Genomic DNA, 25651 nt, shown 5'->3' with positions numbered 1-25651 from the left:
CAGATGTGAGTCAAATTGAGCAGTCAATTTTGAGAGCTAAATTGCAGATGGGACTGCCCTCACCAGTAAGGAGTAAACTGGTAGAGGTGGTTGGACTTGGAAGCATGACAAAAGGTGTCTATACAGATCATATAGCCCATCAAGTGGATTTGTACAGAAAAAAGGAACACAACCAGAAAGAACAGGACCAAGAAACTCTCAGAAAACTCAATCAAATACAACTGGGGGAGAAGAAGAAGGAGAAGAGAAGCTTTGGTTATGAAGAATCAGAGTGAATCAAATCAACAATCACTGCTACAGCTTCAACTGAACAAGGTCAAATGCAATTGTATCAGCCACAACTAGAGGTAAAAGTTGTTATCATATCCATAGATAGTTTCTGGAGAGAGGGAATTTCTGAGGAAGATAAAGGAGCAAGTGAAGATCATCTGGAGGACAGGTGAACCCTTAAAGGAGCAAGGATTCTAGAGTGCCTAGAAGATCCAAAGGGGGGTGTCAGCTGATAGCACCGATTAGGGAAAAGAAAAAAATATCTAACAATTGAAGTGAAAACAAAGGACTATGAGAAGTGATGGTGAATAGAGGAAAAGCTTTTATCTGTGTTGAGCCTGATGAGGTTACACATCTCACTATGTAAAATTAACTAATTAGGATAGGGATTTGAGGGAGTAAAACAGCTGATTACTCTTAAGGAACCAATTGAGCTCTGCTATAAAAATCAAAGAGAAATTAAAATACACATACTGGTATCAGAACATATACCTATTGCATTGTTGGGAAGAGATGCATTGTGTAAATTGAACTGTACAATAAGATGTACACTAGACGGCTGTCTGGTAGAAGATTTTAAAAGAGTAGGGTTTTTGGGAATCATATTTGCTTGAAAAGATAATATCATAGGAAGGAGGACAATCTATTAGACTGCCTATTAGACAATCTGTCTGAAAAATAAAGTTAAAAGGGGTGACTGTTATTCTTGGTTACATTCCTACACCAAGAGATTTCAAACTAGGCTAAAAGATGTTCAATCGTTTGCCAAGTCTGTGTGTAAAGAAGTCAGAAGCAGGTGGGGACTTCCCGATCACATATTCAAAAAATTGGTGGTAAAGGGATTTTGTGAATAAATCAGTGGAATGGTTTTAAAAAGTTAGGAGAAAAGTTAGATTAAAAAAGTTAGGAGAACTAGGGTTGAAGGAACTCTAGGACAGTTAGCTAAGTTTCAATGTTAGTAGTAGGAGAGGGTGATTGCGGTATCTATATTTACAATTCCCAGCAGGAAGATCAAGGTGATTATAAATGTATTTTTTATAATCAACAGTTTGAAAGTGAGGGATTAGAGTTAGGACTGAGAGTTAATGTAGTGACACTAGTGGTGACAGATGGAAATACAAGTCAAGAGTTCAAAGCTGTAGGGAAAATAGATGAATCAACAACAATGACATCAACACTTCAGCCTATTATAACAACAGTGAGAAGCAATTTAACTCCTTCAACATTGACAGTTATTAGAGCAATAAATATATCACATTTGATTACAAGGGAGCCGAAAGCTCCAGCACCAATTTTAGAGGAATTTCATAGTCTGGGAAGCCTATCATTGGAGGATAAGTCTAAGAGAGAAGTGGGGATTTTTTTTTCATGGTATGGTGTAAAATTTGGGAAGATAACATAGATAATATTAACTATAATTTGCAGGGTTTTGCAAATGAAACGATAAGAGGGTTTAACCTTCTGTCGAATACTCAAAGAAGTCACAGACTGACGCTGTTAAAACATGATATGGCTCTTGACTATATTCTAGAAAAACAAGGTGGCTTATGTTTAGCTATGAATTTGACGGGGGATGATTGTTATACTTTGATTCCAGATAGTTCAGATGGTATCACTAGTGTTATAGATGCATTGAAGAATATAAGGGATGCATTTGGTAGATCTGAAGGAGCTGGATGGTCAGCGAAGACTTGGTTGCAAGATCAGTTAGGCCCAGTGGGAGCAGTGATGGTTCAGATATTAGTAGCAGCTTTGATAGCACTGTGTGTGATGTTTTTCTTTTGTAATTTGTTACTGACCTTTGCGAAAGCTATGATATTGAGATGGGTTGGAGTAGTGATGCCTGGAGACAACACTCAGATGCCGTTGTTGACTGTTCCTGATCTGGATGAAGAGGGACAAGTGGGACTGGATGGAGTATTGATGGATAAATATCATTTTTGATTATTTGATTATTTTTCAAATGTTTTTCAATATTAGTGTGATTTTAGTATTTTGTTATGAATCAAAGGGGGGAAATGTATGAATGAATCACATTATTCTATCATTTTATATCATTTTTATATTCTTAGTTGATATTGATGTTTTAATTTGAATGTGTTGTTTTGCAAAAGATACTGTTTGGTCTTTTCTTTTCTTCCAGAAGCATTTGGGGGAATATGTAGAGATTGAAATACTCAAACAAGGACAATATGAAAGGACAATATGAAAGGAGAATATGAAGGGAAAGGAGGAGATGGAACAAGGAAGGTGTGGAAATGTTCCAATTCCATCATCGAAGATGCATTGGAAGTCGACACTGCTGAGGAGATGAAGTGTAGTGGACTACATTTCAGTGTCTGCAATGAAATATAGACATATTTGCATGTGTAATACATAATTTGTGTCATATTCTTAGGTATAAATTTTTGTAGAATGATATTTGATGTTATTGGATACATGTGGGGATCTTAGATGTTTTTGTTTATTTCGTGGAAGCTTAGGGACATGGAGTCTAGGCAGGGATAGAGATAATCCACCGTAGGGTCCGATGGGTCGACCAGCCTGAGAGTGGACATTTTGGATAGTATTTTGTTTGCTGGGGCTTTCATGTGTATTTAATTGCATCATAGTTTCAAATGCATTGATAAAGATTTATGAATTGATCTGGAGTATCTAGGTGGTTGCCTGGGGCAGAGGGGCCGTGAGAGAATTTTACTGTCTTGATTGATGGATGGATATTTGGAAAGAAGGCTGCCAGACAGGTTTTTCGCTCTCACACTTCATAAAGATTTGTTCATATTTCATAGTAATGTATTCACACTTCATAAAGATTTGTTCATATTTCATAGAAAGGTATTTACACTCCAGTGAAAAGTGGTTTTGGGTTTAATGTTAAAGATACTCAATAAGAGAAATTGTTACTTGTCATAATCCTATTCTTTTTGTTTTTGAGACTTTTAGTTAGTCTCGAAGGGGGGAAATATGTAGTGTATTAAGATTATGACTTTGCTAATGTTTTCAAGTGGAACCTGAGAGGATGTTTATTTAGTTTCAGAGGGAGTTGTTTTAGGGTGACGCCCCATAGAAGACAGGGAGTGTGTGTTGTAGACAGGGGATTGGACAGTAGAGGGAGCCACCCATATTTTGGGGAATATTATAAGTACTGGGTTTGAACAAAGAACATTAGAGCAGACATATTCTTTTGGGACTCTGCTCTCCGGATGATCATGACATCTGTAAACTTATGCTGAAATCTTGTGATATGAATAAAACTTATGATCAAAGCTCAGTATAAGCGGACTCCTTTGTTACAGCATAATTAGCAACATTGACTCGACACTACAAGATCATTGACAAGATCCTCCCGTGTAGTTCTGGGCTGATTCCTCACCGTTCTCATGATCATTGCAACTCCACGAGGTGAGATCTTGCATGGAGCCCCAGGCTGAGGGAGATTGACAGTTATTTTGTGTTTCTTCCATTGTTGTCACCTCACCAAGCTGCTTGGCGATGGTCTTGTAGCCCATTCCAGCCTTGTGTAGGTCTACAATCTTGTCCCTGACATCCTTGGAGAGCTCTTTGTTCTTGGCCATGGTGGAGAGTTTGGAATCTGATTGATTGATTGCTTCTGTGGACAGGTGTCTTTTATACAGGTAACAAACTGAGATTAGGAGCACTCCCTTTAAGAGTGTGCTCCTAATCTCGGCTCGTTACCTGTATAAAAAGACACCTGGGAGCCAGAAATCTTTCTGATTGAGAGGGGGTCAAATACTTATTTCCCTTATTAAAATGCAAATTTTAATTGCATTTTTGAGATGCGTTTTTCTGGATTTTGTTGTTATTCTGTCTTTCACTGTTCAAATAAACCTACCATTAAAATTATAGACTGATAATTTCTTTGTCAGTGGACAAACGTACAAAATCAGCAGGGGATCAAATACTTTTTTTCCTCATATATATATATATATATATATATATATATATATATATATATATATATATATATATATATATATATATATATATATACACACATACATACACACACACACAGTGGTGTTAAAAAGTGTTTGACCCCTTCCTGATTTCTTATTTGTTTGCTTGTTTGTCACATTTAAATGTTTCAGATCATCAAACAAATGTAAATATTAGTCAAAGGTAACACAAGTCAACACAAAATGCAGTTTTGAAATGAAGGTTGTTATTATTAAGGGAAAACAAAATCCAAAACTACATGGCCCTGTGTGAAAAAGTGTTTTTGGAAGGTGTGTGTCCCATTACATCTGGCGTAAAAGTAACACCGCATTTCAGAAAAAGAACATCATACCAACAGTAAAATATGGTGGTGGTAGTGTGATGGTCTGGGCCTGTTTTGCTGCTTCAGGACCTGGAAGACTTGCTGTGATAAATGGAACCATGAATTCTGCTGTCTACCAAAAAATCCTGAAGGAGAATGTCCGGCCATCTGTTCGTGACCTCAAGCTGAAGCGAACTTGGGTTCTGCAGCAGGACAATGATCCAAAACACACCAGAAAGTCCACCTCTGAATGGCTGAAGAAAAATAAAATGAAGACTTTGGAGTGGCCTAGTCAAAGTCCTGACCTGAATCCTATTGAGATGCTGTGGCATGACCTTAAAAAGGCAGTTCATGCTCGAAAACCCTCCAATGTGGCTGAATTACAACAATTCTGCAAAGGGCCAAAATTCCTCCACTGCGCTGTAAAAGACTCATTGCAAGTTAACGCAAACGCTTGATTGCAGTTGTTGCCGCTAAGGATGGCCCAACCAGTTATTAGGTTGTAGGGGGCAATCACTTTTTTACACAGGGCCATGTGGGTTTGGATTTTGTTTTCCCTTAATAATAACAACCTTCATTTCAAAACTGCATTTTGTGTTTACTTGTGTTATCTTTGACTAATATTTAAATTTGTTTGATGATCTGAAACATTTACAGTGGGGGAAAAAAGTATTTAGTCAGCCACCAATTGTGCAAGTTCTCCCACTTAAAAAGATGAGAGAGGCCTGTAATTTTCATCATAGGTACACGTCAACTATGACAGACAAAATGAGGAAAAAAATCCAGAAAATCACATTGTAGGATTTTTAATGAATTTATTTGCATAGTTGACGTGTACCTATGATGAAAATTACAGGCCTCTCTCATCTTTTTAAGTGGGAGAACTTGCACAATTGGTGGCTGACTAAATACTTTTTTACCCCACTGTAAGTGTGACAAACATGCAAACAAATAAGAAATCAGGAAGTGGGCAAACACTTTTTCACACCACTGTATATTTGCGAGCAAAAAACAACATATGGGGGATTGGAAGTGATGCAGACAATTACATTGATGGAAGTTACAATCTATCTGCAAAATTAAAGCTGATCTACCCCCCAATTTTTTAAAATAAAAATAGGATTTTCTGACTTTCATTTATCTGCATGTCCAGCCCTTATATTTAGCCTCACAATGAAGTGTTTTACCGTTTTCTTTTCAGGACAACCAGTAGAACACAAAACAATTTGACATAAACAGTTGCATTCATGAGCTTTATTGACAAATGTCAACAAAAAAAAATAAGGTCAGTCAAAGCAAAAACCTGATAAAAAGGAATGTATATGAACTCTGTATGTACAGAAATTGTTTGCTCACCGGGAAATGAATATCCAACTAGTCAGTGATAACTGTGTGGAGTTTGGAGTTTGTAACAGAAACTATGTGGGCTTATTACAGAATTATAGAGACTATGTCCTGGGATTTCCAATGATCTTCTATGTAGAAGAACCCCTTACCTTCTAACAACTCTTGTGTAGCTTGTGAACATCTTAGAGCAAAACATGTTTTTCTCCTTCGGGATCCACCCTTGTCTCACAAACACCGCTCTAGCTCAGCCCCTGTTAATCACAAAGACTAATGGTTGGTATCTACGGATGCAGAAACAATTGACAAATTATGTGTTTGAGCTACAACAGAAGTCTGTATTTCAAACACACAATGTTTAAAATGAGTTAGAAGTCCAAAACGTGCCAGCAATACGGTGGGACTGATTGGGTTAACTGTTCAGCAGTCTTATGGCTTGGGGGTAGAAGCTGTTCAGAACCCATTTTGTCCAAGACTTGGTGCTCCGGTACCGCTCGGTAACAGAGTGAACAGTCCATGGCTTGGGTATGGCTTGGGTGGCTGGGGTCTTTGACAATTTTTCAGGCCTTCCTCTGACACCGCCTTGTATAGAGGTCCTGGATGGCAAGGAGCTTGGCCCCAGTGTCAAGCAGTTGCCATACCAAGCAGTGATGCAGCCAGTCAAGATGCTCTCAATGGTGCAGCTGTAGACCTTTTTAAGGATCTGAGGGCCCATGCCAAATATTTTCAGCCTCCTGAGGGGAAAGAGGCGTTGTCGTGAAGAACACGACTGTGTTGGTGTGTGTGGACCATGTTAATTCCTTAATGATGTGGACACCGAGGAACATGAAGCTCTCGCTCCACTATAGCCCCATCGATGTGGATGGGGGTGTGCTCGGCCCTCCGTTTCCTGTAGTCCACGATCAGCTCCTTTGTCTGCCAGGTCACTGACCTCCTCCCTATAGGCTGTCTTATCGTCGTCGGTGATTAGACTTATCACCGTCGTGTCATCAGCAAACAATGATGGTGTTCGAGTTGTGCATGGCCACGCTGTCGTGGGTGACCCATTGGGTCCTGGAGGGGACTGAGCACGCACCCCTGAGGGGCCCTCGTGTTGAGGGTCAGCATGGCGGATGTGTTGTTGTCTACCCTCACCAACTGGGGGCGGCCTGTCAGGAAGTCCAGGATCCAGTTGCAGAGAGAGGTGCTCAGTCCCAGGGTCCTTAACTTAGTGATGAGCTTGGAGGGCACTATGGTGTTGAACACTGAGCTGTAGTCAATGAGCAGCATTCTCAAATAGGTGTTCCTCTTATCCAGGTAGGAGAGGTCAGTGTGGAGTGCAATAGAGATAGCGTCATCTGTGGATCTGTTGGGGCGGTATGCAAATTGGAGTGGGTCCAGGGTGTCTGGGATGATGGTGTTGATGTGATCCATGACCAGCCTTTCAAAGCATTTCATGGCTACAAATTGGAGTGCTACGGGGCGATAGTCATTTAGCCAGGTTACTTTGGCATTCTTGGGCACGGGGACTACAGTGGTCTGTTGACCACATAACCTGTCAAGGGAAAACTAGGTCCTAGCTATCTAATCATAGCCAATGAGATGGGAGACGCGTAGCCTCATTTCTGAGAAGACTGTAGTATTGATTAAATAATCAAACCACAGAAAGGACAAATACAAAAACTTACACCATCAACCCTTCAAAGCCCAAAAAGAATCTCAGCTTACTACTCAGACCCAACTAGATAGAATGAACAGTGTAACCTAAATCAAATAGACACAAAAAGAGTTTGGAACACGTAATGAAAGTTCTGAAACTTCAGAGGAGCGCTAGTGTATTGGGCTCTGTTTGAGGCCTCTAGCTATTTCACTAGGTATTTTTACTTCTGTGTGACTGCAGAAACAACAGAGGTTATACATTTTCATTAGAACTTCTGAGACTCCACTTCACTTCCTCTGTTCCTTCGGGCCCCTACACACACAGAGCCTTTTCAAATAGACAGCTTAGGCAATTACACTGTGCCAAAGGAGCAAGCCACAGAGTTAAGCCACCTGCATGTTGTTCACTAACAGGTAAGCCTCCGTCTACATCCCAAATTGCACCCTATTCCCTACAAAGTGCATTACATAGAGAATAGGGTTCTTTTTGGGACTTAGCCTTTTTTTCTTAGTTAAACACTCAAAGGTTGCTTGGCTACCCAGACTCCTTGCTCTGGCCAAACACTACACTACGCCACGCCCACGGACATTAGTTTATTCTCCGCAATGAGTCTGGATCTGAGTACCTCCCCATCCCTTCACCGAATGCGAACACATTTGGGTCTGTCTGATTGGTCCAAAAACCAATGGGTTGGGCCAGAGCCAGAACACCCGTGGGTAAAGTGGCAGTTTGAAAATTATTTGTAGTTGGAAAGAGAGAGACCAGAGAGACCAGAGAGTGTTAAAGAGAACATCCTCCTGCTGTACAACATGAGGTACTATATATACAAAAGTATGTGGACACCCTTTCAAATTAGTGGATTTGGCTATTTCAGCCACACCCGTTGCTGACAGGTGTATTAAATCAAGCACACAGCCATGCAATCATAGACAAACACTGGCAGTAGAATGACCTTATTGAAGATCTCAGTGACTTTCAACGTGGCACCGTCATAGGATGCCAACTTTCAAACAGGCCAGTTCGTCAAATTGCTGCCCCGCTAGATCTGCCCCGGTCAACTGTAAGTGCTGTTATTTTGAAATGGAAACATCTAGGAGCAACAACGGCTCAGCCGCGAAGTGGTAGGCCACACAAGCTCACAGAAAGGCTCTGCCGAGTGCTAAAGCGAGTAGCGCGTAAACATCGTCTGTCCTCGGTTGCAACAATCACTAGTGAGTTCCTAACTGCCTTTGGAAGCAACGTCAGCACAAGAACTGTTCGTCCAGAGCTTCATCTTAACGTGACGGCCTACATTGACATTCTAGATGATTCTGTGCTTCCAACTTTGTGGCAACAGTTTGGGGAAGGCCCTTTCCTGTTTCAGCATGAAAATGCGCCTGCGCACAAAGCGAGGTCCATACAGAAATGTTTTGTCAAGATCCGTGTGGAAGGACTTGACTGGTCTGCACAGAGCCCTTACCTCAACTCCATCGAACACCTTTGGGTTAAATTGGAACGCCGTCTGCGAGCCATGCCTAATCGCCCAACATCAGTGCCGATCTCACTAATGCTCTTGTGGCTGAATTGAAGCAAGTCCCCGCAGTCCCCCATGATTTTGGAATGAGATGTTCGACGAGCAGGTGTCCACATACTTTTGGTCATGTAGTGTAGCTACTGCACTAATAGGCTAAGCCACCTACCAGGAAATATCCATAAACCTATATGACCTCAGTAGTTCAAACTACAGGGAAGACAGATATACACTACCATTCAAAAGTTTGGGGTCACTTAGAAATGTCCTTGTTTTTGAAAGAAAAGCAATTTTTTTGTCCATTAAAATAACATACAATTAATCAGAAATACAGTGTAGACATTGTTAATGTTGTAAATGGCTATTATAGCTGGATACGGCTGATTTTTTATGGAATATCTACATAGGCGTACAGACGCCCATTATCAGGAACCATCAGTCCTGTGTTCCAATGGCACGTTGTGTTTGCTAATCCAAGTTGATCATTTCACTCTGGGATGCTGACCTTCTAGGCAGAGTTGCAAAGGAAAAGCCATATCTCAGACTGCCCATCTTAATCTTCTATTTTTATTGGCCAGTCTGAGATATGGCTTTTTCTTTGCAACTCTGCCTAGAAGGTCAGCATCCCGGGGTCGCCTCTTCACTGTTGACGTTGAGACTGGTGTTTTGCGGGTACTATTTAATGAAGCTGCCAGTTGAGGACCTGTGAGTCGCCTGTTTCTCAAACTAGACACTAATGTATTTGTCCTCTTGCTCAGTTGTGCACCGGGGCCTCCCACTCCTCTTTCTATTCTGGTTAGAGCCAGTTTGCGTTGTTCTGTGAAGGGAGTAGTACACAGCGTTGTACGAGATCTTCAGTTTCTTGGCAATTTCTCGCATGGAATAGCCTGAATTTCTCAGAACAAGAATAGACTGATGAGTTTCAGAAGAAAGTTATTTGTTTCTGGCCATTTTGAGCCTGTAATCGAACCCACAATTGCTGATGCTCCAGATAGTCAACTAGTCTCAAGAAGGCCCGTATTATTGCATCTTTAAATCAGCACAACAGTTTTCAGCTGTGGTAATATAATTGCAAAAGGGTTTTCTAATGATCAATTAGCCTTTTAAAAACACAACGTGCCATTGGAACACAGGACTGATGGTTGCTGATAATGGGCCTCTGTACGCCTATGTAGATATTCCATTAAAAATCAGCCGTTTCCAGCTACAACAGCCATTTACAACATTAACAATGTCTACACTGTATTTCTGATCAATTTGATGTTATTTTAATGGACAAAAAAATTGCTTTTCTTTCGAAAACAAGGACATTTCTAAGTGACCCCAAACTTTTGAACGGTAGTGTAGCTAGATGCAAAATGAACATCCTATCCAAAAGAGAGGTGCAAATAATCTGCTAGTAAAGATTCATAAACGTACACCACTATATATACCCACATGGGAACACGCCTAAACTCCATATTTTTAATATAAACAATCACATGAGCAATCACGTGAGCAACCAAGGGGGAAACCAGGTATAATATCCACGGTCTGGGTTATCTTAGGGCCAAGACAGTGAGGGTATAACAGTTGGTGAGCAATATAGAGCCTGGCTATAATGAGACTATAATGGGTAGATAGAGGCTGGAGCTGTGGCCAGAAAAGCCCTGGTGCTTAGAAAGGCTCCTCCTCTCCTCTCAGTTCTCTCTCTGTGCTGTGCTGCTTCTCTTCTCCTGTCCTGTCCCTGTGTTAGTTCATCTGATCTGCCTAGTGAGCTAGGGCTTAGGACGCTGATTCAAACCCAAGCCATACAGGATTACTCTGGCCCTATCACGTGACCATACCACCCATGTGCAATCTGTACGGCCATGATGTACAGAGAGAGAGAGAGAGAGAGAGAGAGAGAGAGAGAGAGAGAGAGAGAGAGAGAGAGAGAGAGAGAGAGAGAGAGAGAGAGAGAGAGAGAGAGAGAGAGAGACAGACAGAGAGACAGACAGACACAGAGAGAGAGGGAGAGAGAGAGAGAGAGAGAGAGAGAGAGAGACAGAGAGAGAGACAGAGAGAGAGACAGAGAGAGAAGGGGACAGATATACAGACACACACTTTAGAACACACACATGTATATAGACTCTTGTTGGTGTTAAGAGGTGAATGGGGCTAATGTTTAGATCCAGATCCTAACCGTTGCATGTCCCTTCCCTCTTCAAGGTGACAGGGCGTAGTAGAGAATGTAATCAAGACGGCCTGGCCATGGCCCTAGCCCATCAATATTGTGTTATATTGATCTGTGTCATTGTGTCAACGACAACATATGGGTAACTGCCAAAATAAAGGAAACACCAACATAAAGCGTCTTAATACAGCATTGGACCACCACGGGCCGCCAGAGCCACCAGAACAGCTTAAATGTGCTTTGGCATAGATTCTACAAGTGTCTGGAACTCTATTGGAGGGATACGTGTCACGACTTCCGCCGAGGCTGCCTCCCCTCCTTCTTCGGGCAGGTTTCGGCGTTCGTCGTCACCGGCTTACTAGCTACTGCCGATCTCATTCTCATCACATCACTTGTCATGTCTTGTCTTGTCAATCACACACACATGGTGCTCATTCCCCTTATTAGTATGTGTATAAGTGTTCCCTCTGTTCCCCTTGTCTTTGTGAGTGATTGTTTCATTGTGAGAGCGAGTAGCTCGGTTGAGCTACTCTTCCATTTGTTATTGCCAAGGTGGAATATTTCCCTTGTGATAGTTTAGTATTGACACTGGGTGCGTTTTATTTATGTAAATGGAATAAACTCTGGACTTCGGTGTTTTACCTCCTGCGCCTGACTTCTTCATTCACACCTCATCACAATACGACACCATTCTTCCACGAGAAATTCCATCATTTGATGTTTTGTTGATGGTGATGGAAAACGGTGTCTCAGGCGCCGCTCCAGAATCTCCCATAAGTGTTCAATTGGGTTGAGATCCTGTGACGCACGCACGAGCGCGCGCACACGCACACACACACACACACACACAAACACACACATGCTTTAAACGCCCTTTAAACCCCCTATGCTCTTTCAAAGTCACAGATCTCTTCTTCTAGCCATGGTAGCCAAAATAATGGGCAACTGGGCATGATGGGATGTTTTAATTGCTTAATTAACTCAGGAACCACACCTGTGTGGAAGCCCCTGCTTTCAGTATACTTTGTATCCCTCATTTACTAAAGTGTTTCCTTTATTTTGGCAGTTACCTGTATGTCAGTCCCTTCCCTAAGGACGCTATGTGACATGGGACTGCTGTGTTCAGCTGTGTCCATTGGCTTCTCTGACACGCCATCATTTACACAATGATGATAGTGTGTGTGTGTGTGTGTGTGTGTGTGAACAAAAAGGATCTCTGACTTTTTGAAATAATCCAAAAGGGCAGAGGAAGAAATATCAAAAATGGAAGCCCACCAATAAGCAGAGGGAACAGAGCAGAGGAACAGTATGGCAGAGGAACAGTATGGGGAGAAAGACACCGTTCAGGGAATCAAGCTGCTGTGAGCCGGTCTAAGAGCTCAGACGCAAAGAGGCGTTGGGAGAAGAGAGGAAAAGAGAGGAAGAGAGAAAGAGCGAGAAGAGAGAAAGAGAGGGGGGAATAAAAAAGCTCTGTGAAACTACCATGGAAACTGAGAAAAACACACACTTGCACACCCGCTCACATACGCAGGCACACATACACACACACGAACGCACACACAAACACACAAGCCAGAACCATTAAAAGTAATATAATATTGCTGTATAAATCATCCCTGAGTGTGTCTCTCTATGCACAGAGACTGTTGTTTCACGTTTTGGCTAGATGGAGAAAAACTAGACAGAGAGAAACAGTGTTTAAACAGTGCTAGAGCAGGACAGTGGAAAAAGTGGAATGTGTTTCTTCATCACACGCTAATTGTGTTTTTCCTATACCACGAGACCTGATCACGAAAAACCCAGAGTCCAAGTTATGGGCTATGATAGGGCCTGCTGTTCTTCCTGGTCAGGTCACATGATTAAGGAAAAACAAAAGGCCCTATGGGTTACGAATGTGTTATGAAGTCCTCATTTAGGTTAGGTGCCCTTCAAATAAAGCTGTACCCCATAGTTTAAGATAGAAGGGGTTAACCAAATTAAGAGTAATGGTATTTTGTCTCTTATTTTGACACAATCACAGAGCAACATCAGTTCACCCTAAGGTGCAGGGAGGGGAGTGAGAGAGAGGCTGTGACAGAAGCCAGTGTGAATCAGTCTGTTAACAGCACAGGTTACAAAGAGACTGATACTTCAAGGGAAGTGGGATCAAGCACAGCGCAGGATAAATGTTTTACAAGCCTGAAGTCAAATGTGACACCAAGTCATTGCTTATTTGCACTGTGCATGTCTTCGGGAGAGAGAGGGGAGGAGGGGGAGAGAGAATGGGGGAGAGAAAGAAAGAAGTGTGAGTAGTTAGGGAGAAGGAGAGTTAATATGCCATTTAGCAGACGCTTTTATCCAAAGCGACTTACAGTCATGCGTGCATACATTTATTATTTTTTTTTTTGTGTATGGGTGGTCCAGGGGATCGAACCCACTACCTTGGCGTTACAAGCGCCGTGCTCTACCAGCTGAGCTACAGAGGACCAGAGGAGTAAAAGAAAGACAGACATGAGCAGTAGGAGAGAAAGAGATGAGAAGAGAGGAGGATGAGGAGTTTGTTTAAGGCAGGATATTTGTAGAGAACGCTGCGTTCCTGGTCCACTTCCACGGCGGATAGCCAACAAGTCCAACGGTTGGACAGGTGGTGTAGGGATGGTGTGGGGATGGTGTGGGGACGGGCAGGACTGGCGCGCTGAGACGCTGCCTGGTGGACATGTGGAATCGCCCGCTCATCGTCTGGAACAGTGAGAGACAGCGTGTGTGTGTGTATGTGTGTGTGCGCTGTGGCCAGGCAGGATGAGTCACTTGCGCTGCCACTTACTGCCAGCCTGGATCACAGTGACTGGGGCTATGGGTTAGGACACAGGGTGGAACCTCTGGTGAGGGAGTTTAAGTCGGGGGGACAACTGTCAGTGTGACAAAGCCACAGGGGAGATGGGAGTGTGAAAATGTGATAGCTGCAATGCAATACATAATAGTTATGGGAAATAGCTTAAAGCTCGATTTGAAATGTGGTCTCACATGTCGGCATCTACTATATACTGTACATAATCCCCCCCCCCCCCCCCCCTCCTCTCTCTCTCTCTCTCTCTCTCTCTCTCTCTCTCTCTGACTTGTGAGGCATTAGTGTGGTTGTAGGACTGTCTTTACCATGCATGTATTTATTTACCATGTACTGCACCTACAGGCTGGCCATTGCCTTCTTCTGAATAACTGGTAAGATATACAGTCCTTTAAACCAAGAGCATTGAAGGCATGGTAATATATCAAATAAAATATGGAATAATTGCAAAATTACCAATGTCACAATGACTTCTAGAAAATCCCTTTAAAAAATGACACTATCATTATGACTTCCCTTCATCACTTTTAGACAAACTACAGTTGTCTTGTCCGATTCTGTTTTTAATGCATGTAAACAAAAATACTTTTGTTCTATGAAAGCAAAAAAGGGTTGGTTGTAATCCCGTGGATTAAGGGATTGCACAGGCACATGTGCACAGTGTAAGTAATGGGGGCCAGATTACAGAGAGATGCGGGAAAATGATCTGCTGGGTGTGCGTGTTGGGCGGGGGGGGGCGGGGGGGCGGAGGGGGTGGAGTCTGAACCCTCTAACTCTAACACAACAAAAATAATGTATGTGTCAGCCTAATATCAAGGTCTGGGATTCCCTATAGAAGAGAAGGGATGGGTTGAGGCTACTACAGTAATGATGCCTGCTGTGAAAGCTGAATCTTATAATTTATTCATACATTTGCATTTTCCCTGATTGTAAGAATAGAAATGATAATAGAAAAATCTAAATAGGCCAAAACAAGGTGAAGTACTAAAGTGTAAAGACTTTTGTCCAAAGCAAGACAAAAGTTGCATGGACTTTCGAGGCACCAACATAGCAAGAGTTGATAAGAATGGAATACTGTATATTGACAGATGGACCGTGCAAATCTTTTTCTGTTGACACCGGATGGAAAGATTGGGACAGATATAACTTGTACTAGTCCGCTTTCCCGTCCCCTTTATTCAGTTCATTCAGACGATCACAGAGGAGACATTGGAGCTTTAGCCAGGGGTAAATCTGGGATGGATTACGAGTCCTGTCATCTCTTCCTCAGATGAGAGCGTGTATAATCATATTAAAAATCATATGGGGCCCTGATGTTCCTGATGACATCACACTAAGCTGTAATGAAAGCTGCGAGAGCCAGTCGACTGTATCCCACATCCTTAAATGAAGACACACACGATCCATATGGCTATGGGCCAAAACCTGACCAAAGCCTACACAGACCAGGGAGCAAAAGGACAGTCCCCTTGTCAAAGACATACTGAAAACATTTGACGATTGTAGGTCGAAGGCATTGTCTTACGTCAGATTCCGCCTACACTGATCAATCATTTCTCGCAAAGGATAATGATATAGATCGAAAGAAGTTCGGTCACAATATTCTGTCATAAAATTAGAAAATATGACCAACAGTGGCTTGCGAAAGTATTCACCCCCCTTGGCATTTTACCTATTTTGTTGCCTTACAACCTGGAATTAAAATGGATTTTTGGGGGGTTTGTATCATTTGATTTACACAACATGCCTACCACTTTGAAGATGCAAAATATTTTTTCTCGTGAAACAAACAAGAAATAAGACAAAAAAACAGAAAACTTGAGCTTGCATAACTATTCAATAACCTTCCTGCTGGAAGGTGAACCTCCATCCCAGTCTCAAATCTCTGGAAGACTGAAACAGGTTTCCCTCAAGAATTTCCCTGTATTTAGCGCCATCCATCATTCCTTCAATTCTGACCAGTTTTCCAGTCCCTGCGAATGAAAACCACCCCCACAGCATGATGCTGCCACCACCATGCGTCACTGTGGGGATGATGTTCTCGGGGCCAAAAAGCTCAATTTTAGTCTCATCTGACCAGAGTACCTTCTTCCATATGTTTGGGGAGTCTCCCACATGACTTTTGGCGAACACCAAATGTGTTTGCTTATTTTTTTCTTTGCAATGGCTTTTTTCTGGCCACTCTTCCGTAAAGCCCAGCTCTGTGGAGTGTATGGCTTAAAGTGGTCCTATGGACAGATACTGTGGAGCCCAGGGTAGGGGAGGGAATGGCCGGCAGGGAGGTAGCTCAGTTGGTAGAGCATGGCGTTTGCAACGCCAGGGTTGTGGGTTCGATTCCCATGGGGTATGAAAATTAAAAAAGAATAATGTATGCACTAACTGTAAGTCGCTCTGGATAAGAGCGTCTGCTAAATGATGTAAATGTAATGTAATGTTATCTTTGGTCTCTTTGTTGCCTCTCTGATTAATGCCCTCCTTGCCTGGTCTAAGAGTTTTGGTGGGTGGTCCTCTCTTGGCAGGTTTGTTGTGGTGCCATATTCTTTCCATTTTTTCATAGCAAAGGGGGTGAATACATATGCACGCACCACTTTTCCGTTATTTATTTTTTAGAATTTATTTACATTTCACTTCACCAATATGGACTATTTTGTGTATGTACATTACATGAAATCCAAATAAAAATCCATTTAAATTACAGGTTGTAATGCAACAAAATAGGAAAAACGCCAAGGGGGATGAATACTTTTGCAAGGCACTGTAGGTGACATTGTCTGCTGAACCCCATTTCTGCCTCAAAAAACTCTAAGCTAAAGCAATAAATCTCTATAACGTTTACATTTTTTGGTTTAGGTTGAAGATATCCAGGTTAGTACAAGTTATGATTCCATGCTCTGTAGCTAACTAGCATAGTTGGTCCAACTGATTAGAATTATTCCTCATTTATGCAAAACGTTATGGGATATTAGAATCCTCGTCTTCACCTTTGTTATTTTCAACCTAGTTTTTGGTGAGAAAATCCATTTTACATCTAGCAAAGGAGTTTTGTGCTTCAACAAGCAGTATTTTCTGAAAGCTAGCTTAAATTTGTCCAACATTAGCTTGCTAGCTGAGCCAGTCATATAAAACAAATGGGATGCTGCACACGCAATGCTGAATGCTTCCACCAAAAGCTAGCTAGCTAGCCACTGTAGTAGCTAACGTTATTATGAGTTTTCATGAAGCAGCTGCCTGTTCTGCAGCGAGTCTTTGTAGTAGCATCCTGAATCAGCTGCTGCTGCATTCAGCTGAACCAATGTTACAATGTAGCGATCGCGGGAAAACATGCTGATCTACGAATTGATTTCTGATAACATTCCCTCTTACTTTTGGGGAAGCATGTCTACAACTTGAGGGTAATTAAACAAGCCAGGCAAGCTGTTTAGCTTTCAGTAAGGTAGAGCTAGCTATCTAGACTGTAAACTAGCTACAAGTTAGCTAAGCAGCCGTTCTTGCACAACATTTTTGCACGAGGTAGCCACCACCATTTTGTTTTTATTTTCTCACAATTGCAAGTTATTAAATCACTGTCCCAACATGTGACTGTATAGCAACTGAACAACACCTTGACCATGACAGCATGTCTAGGAGCCAGTCTATGGAACAGAGTGAGCGTGATAGTAAGTTCCATAAGTCTCCAGCAGTAGACGGCCAGAGAGAGGGAGGACAGGAAAACTGTAGACTCACCGTGGCCAGCTCATCAAACTTCCCAAAGAGCTCGTTAAGTAGTTTGACCAGCTCCTGGGCTGTGCACTGAGACGCCAGACTGGTGAACCCCACGATATCAGCAAACAGGATACTGGGGGAGACAGAGAGAGAGACATAGACAGAGACAGAGACAGAGACAGAGAGAAGGAGAAATAGTTACATACTAGTTAAACAACACAAGACAATATGATAGGAGAGAGTGGAGTTAGAAAATCCGTATAGCCTATGCTTCCTGATATAGCAGTATCTGAAACCTGAGATGTTAGATCAAGCCAACAAGAGATTGAAGACAAGAGTATCACATGCTACGTCAGACTGTCTCATTGGATTTGTTAAATGACATTTAGAAAGCGACGCCAAAGTGGAAGTGAGTGAGCATTGTCTCTATTCATAATGTGTTTTCCTCCAATCAATCAAACGTTGTGATTAACGAACCGTGACAGCCAATGAGATGAACCCTGTTCTGTTCTACTGACTGACTGGCAGTGAAGTCAAGCAGAAGGACTCAGAATAGAAACATGGATAATTCTTCCCTATATCATTCTCATAGGGATCAAAGCAGAGCCATGCCCTGTTAGGAGGTAGACAGAAATATAAATACATCTCAACCCTTAGACAAACTACCTAGATGAGTAGATATTATAAGCAGACAACTCATATAGGGCCCAAAGTTTCTCCTGACCGTGGAAAACTCTGGCCCCTAGTTACATGGTCTAACAGGTCCTTAAGGGGACTTAACAACATGAATATGTATCTGGTAAGACCTGAGAAGCTTAGTTATCTTGTATGGAATTGTCCTAACTGCTGGGGGAGCAGGGGAGGTGTGGTAAGGGGAACGATCGTCATCATCTACAGATGATGATTGACCAAACTGCTTTGCATGTCTGTGTTTAAGGCTCGTGGTCGAAGCGTCCTGCTGTCTTCCTTTGGGATGGACAGAGTACGCGCACACACACGCGCGCACACACACACACACACACACACACACACAGCGTGTCCCTCCGGCGTGACGATCTGTGAGCTGCTAAATGCCAGTTTGTCATATCCCAGATGTCAATGTAATGAGCTGCAATGGATAAAATTAACTGTGATTCTTTTAATTGGAGGCCATCTACGAGCAGTAAACATTTGGAGAGAGAACTTGAAATATTGTGCTCATGGTGAGACATGAAAAGTTGAAAGTGTCTGTGGTTAAAGAGTCATTTTAATGAAGCTCCAGTCCTATCCCACTGCCCCAACCCTAAAGAGCACCAACCCCCAACTCCCACCCCAACACCCACCCCAGACCCAAAATTATTTGCCTCTTAAGGACATGAACGTTTTCTGAATCTGAATCAAACAAATCATCCTATTAGGAACATTTATGTGAGCCGATGTTATTAGCCAAATGTTGAGTAATGTCCTCACCCAGTGCCATATCACCAGGTCAGGCCAGCCAATCTGCCAACTTCTGTCTGTAGCATCCGAACAGTTTGGGCTACACACTAATATGACCCCTCTGTGGAAAGGTGAGACTCTCACGAACATGTACATGTTGGCACACAGGCATCACAAGACTTGTCTGAAGGTCCCCTGGTACCAATTGAAAAGATTAATGGAAGCATGTATATGGAGATTGTTTAGTGCCAAAAATAAGGGGTTAAATACATGTAAAAAGCAACAACAAATGTTTACTGATCGTTCTTATATATCTCAGATATAGGACAGACACACACTTCAGAACAAACTTCCTTTTGATTTTTTTAGGAACTATCTGTTGTTCCATGTTGTGAATCTGTTCAATTCAATGCGTTTGTATGGGCTAATAGCAGTAAGGCCAAAACAATTTTTTTTTATAAAACATTTTATTCTGCCACTGTGTGACTGTTGTCACCATGTTGTCTCAGCCTTATATATCAAGGTGGTGAATGAACTAATGCGTTATAGAGAAAACAATGCAATTATCACAACACAGGTTGTAATATGGCTTTTTTCCTGGCTTGGCTTAAATTTTTAAAAACTTTTTTTTGTCATTTAGCAGACGCTCTTATCCAGAGCGACTTCCAGTTAGTGAGTGCATACATTATTAATTTAATTTTTAATTTTTTTATACTGTTTATACCGTGGGAAACGAACCCACAACCTTGGCGTTGCAAACGCCATGCTCTACCAACTGAGCCAAATCCCTGCCGGCCATTCCCTCCCCTACCCTGGACGACGCTGGGCCAATTGTGTGCCGCCCCATGGGTCTCCCGGTCGCGGCCGGCTACGACAGAGCCTAGATTTTCCCCATTGATTTTATCCATGCACTGCTACTGCAACATGCCCAATCCTGCTGACAGTCTGCAATTGTTGTGTAATCACAGACAGACAGACAGACAGACAGGTTGCATCACAGTCGTCTCCTGAATCCCACCTGACACATTCTTGTCACGCCTGGCAGGTCTAGCGCTCCTAGAGCAGGGCCCTTTGGGGGCTTTACACCTGTTGATTATGTGCCGTGTGTGTGTGTGTATGTGTGTGTGTGTGTGTGTGTCACGGCACCACATGCCACCCTGTCCTCTCACAGATTCACCAGCATTATCCAGCCAGGGACCCTCTGCTCAGGGTGGCATTGATTTCTGTCCTGCTCTCTACAAGAGCCTTGATGTCAACAACTGCTTCGCACACACACACACACACACACACTAGAGGGACCTCTAGCCTTGACCCCGTCTGGGTCGCTGTGTGGGTCTTTTCACACACAACATGATTACATTTAAATCACGAGCACTAGGCTAGCTCTAGCTAGCGCCTGGCTGCTGCAGAGGGACTTGGGGACATTACAATACAATACAATACAATACAATCTTTATTGGTCCATTATACACTTGATAAAACAGAAAAGTGTTAGTGTTGCTGTCACAGCAGCACCTAGCCTTGCCACACATTAGTATAATAGGGAGAGAGCAGAGATGATCCCTGGAATGTGATGAGATGAGATCTGGGTGGGGGAGATGATGGAAGGTCAACTATATCTTACTGACTTCAGAGAAGTCCCAAGACGAGGAGAACACCATCATGTTCGTGAGTCTCATCTTTCCATAGAGGGGTCATAATAGTTTGTAGGACAAACAGTTCTGACGCTACAGACGATTTTGTGAGAAGACAGAATTTCGGGATGTCTCATGGTCTGACAAACACCGCTCAGCTCTGTCACGTTTCACCGCAGATGTGGAAGTGCGACATCGGCGAATGCGGTGGATTGAGACGCATACAATGCAAACAGATATCTCTAGCTTAAACTGACAGATTTTAATGGGGATTTTTGTATTAAGCTAATTAGATATCCTCGGGGGCTCGGACATCGACATTAGGGGGTTAATGCTACGGGCTTGTCATACTAAATGTCATTCTCTTGTTGGCCAGACAGCATCAGATACATGGGCTACACATTCTTTCTCTGGTTTGAAACATTCAGCTACTTGCGACTTGAAGGAAAATTATGAAAGAGAGAGACGGTTGGTTTGTAGGCTGCAAGGATAAAGCAAGCCTCTTTGGGTAGGATGAGGCAGATGGCATTCTTTGCTGTTATCACATTGTTAGTTCACAAACGAGCAAACAGCTCGGAAGCATTGCTTTCCTAATTTTCTTTGCATCTATTTCCCTCTCTTTCTTTCCCAGTATAATTCTGCACACACCACTCTCTCCCTTATTTTCTCCCTCTCCTCAGTGCAACCGAAACAGACACACGAGCACAGATTAATGTGCTGTAAATTGAGAGATTAAGAAATCCAATCTCATTTGAAAGCATCTATTCAATTAGACTACACAGTATTGCATTATCTAGTTTACAAAGCAGATGCCTATATCAAGAAGAATTACACTATGGCTTGCATTTCATGTGTGGTTATGGTCTGTAACATATTATGGCTTTTCTTAGTTAAAAGGGCAACTCCGCCACTTTTCAACCTCATATTCATTATCTCCAGCACCAAACAAGTGTCTACATATGTGAAAATGGCACATTTCTACATTATGTAGAAGAAATACTGTATATAACGGCAAAAAAGTATTACCCTATGACATCATCAAAAGTTACAACATTTTAAAAACTGTGATTTTCAAACACTATGAGATTCGCGGTGACATGTGGATCAAGAAAATACCCTCCCTCTGGCTAGAAACACGTTGCAGGTTTTGAAAATCACTGTTTTTCTTACTTTTAATCCTACCCTTTGATTTCACAGAGAAGCATTTTTTAGGACCTTTCTTCTTATCTTTTTACCACAGATCATAGAAATGCACCATTTGCACATATGTAGACACTGGTTTGGTGCTGGAGATATTAGTACTGCATAATATTGAAGTGTTTAGTAATTTCCCACACCATGCCCACACCAGCACCATATCATAATAATCCAAGCTACCTTAACCCTCATACTACTGACTGGGGTAATTTTGACCTCAGAGGCATATTTTCTATCATAGCCCAATGGTGGTTTATTAAATTCTTCAAATTTGACTTTGTCAATCAACTTGTTCTTAATAAATTAAAATCATTGTTTAGTGTTTATGTATCAATATAGACATTTTTTTTTTAAACCCAGGCCAAAACACCTAATTCCACCTATAGTAATTTGATATATACTGCCAGTGGCGATTTTAGTATGTCAATCTTGGTGGGGCAAACATTTTTTTATTTTTTAGATGCCTGCCAGCAAAGCCACTCCACAACACAACACAACACTAAACAATACATTAGTTGCACTAAAACGGTTACAAACGGTGCCGACAAACTATTAGCGCCTACATAAAGCTGTCCCAACAGCAGAGCTTTCTTTTCAGAACTATGGAGTGTATCCTTACAACTGCTACACCTGGCTATCAGCGGAGCCTTGTCTGGCAGAGAAACAGTTAATTCAGCCTCATTTACTGCCTTAAAAAAACATAGCTGATATGGCTGACTTGCTTAAACAAATGTGGCTTCTACTGACAATTGAGATGTACAAACTATGGCATAAGGGGACGGCGAGCGGCAATCCGTTATTTCGATGAAGACATTAATGAGCTAGCTTTTTTTTTTTTCACCTTTATTTAACCAGGTAAGCCAGTTGAGAACAAGTTCTCATTTACAACTGCGACCTGGCCAAGATAAAGCAAAGCAGTGCGATAAAAACAACACAGAGTTACACATGGGATAAAACAAAACATACAGTCAATAACACAATAGAAAATCTATATACAGTATGTGCAAATGTAGTAAGTTATGGAGGTAAGGCAATAAATAGGCCATAGTGCAAAATAATTACAATTTAGTATTAACACTGGAATGATAGATGTGCAGAAGATGATGTGCAAATAGAGATACTGGGGTGCAAATGAGCTAAATAAATAACAATATGGGGATGAGGTAGTTGGGTGGGCTAATTACAGATGGGCTGTGTACAGGTGCAGTGATCGGTAAGCTGCTCTGACAACTGATGCTTAACGTTAGTGAGGGAGATAAGAGTCTCCAGCTTCAGAGATTTTTGCAGTTCGTTCCAGTCATTAGCAGCAGAGAACTGGAAGGAATGGCGGCAAAAGGAGGTGTTGGCTTTGGGGATGACCAGTGAGATATACCTGCTGGAGCGCATACTACGGGTGGGTGTTGCTATGGAAACCAATGAGCTAAGATAAGGCGGGGATTTGCCTAGCAGTGATTTATAGATGATCTGGAGCCAGTGGGTTTGGCGACGAATATGTAGTGAGGGCCAGCCAACGAGAGCGTACAGGTCACAATGGTGGGTAGTATATGGGGCTTTGGTGACAAAACGGATGGCACAATTTTACGAGGGCATGTTTGGCAGCATGAGTGAAGGAGGCTTTGTTGCGAAATAGGAAGCCGATTCTAGATTTAACTTTGGATTGGAGATGCTTAATGTGAGTCTGGAAGGAGAGTTTACGGTCTAACCAGACACCTAGGTATTTGTAGTTGTCCACATATTCTAAGTCAGACCCGCTGAGAGTAGTGATTCTAGTCGGGCAGGTGGGTGCAGGCAGCGTTCGATTGAAGAGCATGCATTTAGTTTTACTAGCGCTTAAGAGCAGTTGGAGGCTACGGAAGGAGTGTTGTATGGCATTGAAGCTCGTTTGGAGGTTTGTTAACACAGTCTCCAATGAAGGGCCAGATGTATACAAAATGGTGTCGTCTGCATAGAGGTGGATCTGAGAGTCACCAGCAGCAAGAGAGACATCATTGATATACACAGAGAATAGAGTCAGCCCGAGAATTGAACCCTGTGGCACCCCCATAGAGACTGCCAGAGGTCCAGACAACAGGCCCTCCGATTTGACACATTGAACTCTATCTGAGAAGTAGTTGGTGAACCAGGCGAGGCAGTCATTTGAGAAACAAAGGCTATTTAGTCTGCCAATAAGAATGCGGTGATTGACAGAGTCGAAAGCCTTGGCCAGGTCGATGAAGACAGCTGCACAGTACTGTCTTTTATCGATCGCGGTTATAATATCGTTTAGGACCTTTAGCGTGGCTGAGGTGCACCCATGACCAACTCGGAAACCAGATTGCATAGCGGAGAAGGTACGGTGGGATTCGAAATGGACGGTGATCAGTTTGTTAACTTGGCTTTCAAATACTTTCGAAAGGCAGGGCAGGATGGATATAGGTCTGTAACAGTTTGGATCTAGAGCGTCACCCCCTTTGAAGAGGGGGATGACCGCGGCAGCTTTCCAATCTCTGGGGTTCTCAGATGATACTAAAGAGAGGTTGAACAGGCTAGTAATAGGGGTTGCTACAATTTCGGCGGCTAATTTTAGAAAGAAAGGGTCCAGATTGTCTAGCCCAGCTGATTTGTAGGGGGTCCAGATTTTGCAGCTCTTTCAGAACATCAGCTATCTGAATTTGGGTGAAGGAGAAGCGGGGGGCCATGGGCAAGTTGCAGAGCTGGTGGCCGGGGTAGGGGTAGCCAGGTGAAAAGAATGGCCAGCCGAATCAAAATGCTTGTTGAAATTCTCGATTATCGTAGGTTTATCGGTGTTGACAGTGTTTCCTAGCCTCAGTGCAGTGGGCAGCTGGGAGGAGGTGCTCTTATTCTCCATGGACTTTACAGTGTCCCAAAACTTTTTGGAGTTAGTGCTACAGGATGCACATTTCTGTTTGAAAAAGCTAGCCTTTGCTTTCCTAACTGATTGTGTATATTGGTTCCTGACTTCCCTGAAAAGTTGCATATCGCGGGGGCTGTTCGATGCTAATGCAGTACGCCACAGGATGTTTTTGTGCTGGTCAAGGGCAGTCAAGTCTGGGATGAACCAGGGGCTATATCTGTTCTTAGTTCTGAATTTTTTGAATGGGGCATGCTTATTTAAGATGGAGAGGAAAGCACTTTTAAAGAACAACCAGGCATCCTCTACTGACGGAATGAGGTCAATATCCATCCAGGATACCCGGGCCAGGTCAATTAGAAAGGCCTGCTCGCTGAAGTGTTTTAGGGAGCGTTTTACAGTGATGAGGGGTGGTCGTTTGACCGCGGATCCATTACGGACGCAGGCAATGAGGCAGTGATCGCTGAGATCCTGGTTGAAGACACCGGAGGTGTATTTAGAGGGTAAATTAGTCAGGATGATATCTATGAGGGTGCCCATGTTTATGGATTTAGGGTTGTACCTGGTAGGTTCCTTGATCATTTGTGTGAGATTGAGGGCATCTAGTTTAGATTGTCTGACGGTCGGGGTGTTAAGCATATCCCAGTTTAGGTCACCAAGCAGTACGAACTCTGACGATAGATGGGGGGCAATCAATTCACATATGGTGTTCAGGGCACAGCTGGGGGCTGAGGGGGGTCTGTAGCAAGTGGCAACAGTGATAGACTTATTTCTGGAGAGGTGGATTTTTAGAAGTATAAGCTCAAACTGTTTGGTGACAGACCTGG

General features: G+C 42.6%; 1 protein-coding gene across 1 annotated transcript in view; it reads right to left on the bottom strand.

Moving 5' to 3' along the window:
* The window catches only part of LOC311098715 (adenylate cyclase type 1-like), a gene marked incomplete at both ends in the record, with an annotated part of 77503 nt that overhangs the window by 36862 nt on the left and 14990 nt on the right, over positions 1-25651 (bottom strand). The window contains one exon of the mRNA XM_084139253.1: positions 17745-17856. Within this exon, the coding sequence (XP_083995379.1) occupies positions 17745-17856 (112 nt within the window). The remainder of the gene's footprint in view (positions 1-17744; positions 17857-25651) is intronic.

This window comes from Coregonus lavaretus (genome assembly GCF_964263955.1).
Source record: "Coregonus lavaretus genome assembly, chromosome: 23".
NCBI lineage: Eukaryota > Metazoa > Chordata > Actinopteri > Salmoniformes > Salmonidae > Coregonus > Coregonus lavaretus.
Note: the sequence above shows the minus strand (reverse complement) of the source record. Positions and strands in the feature narration are given on the sequence as shown.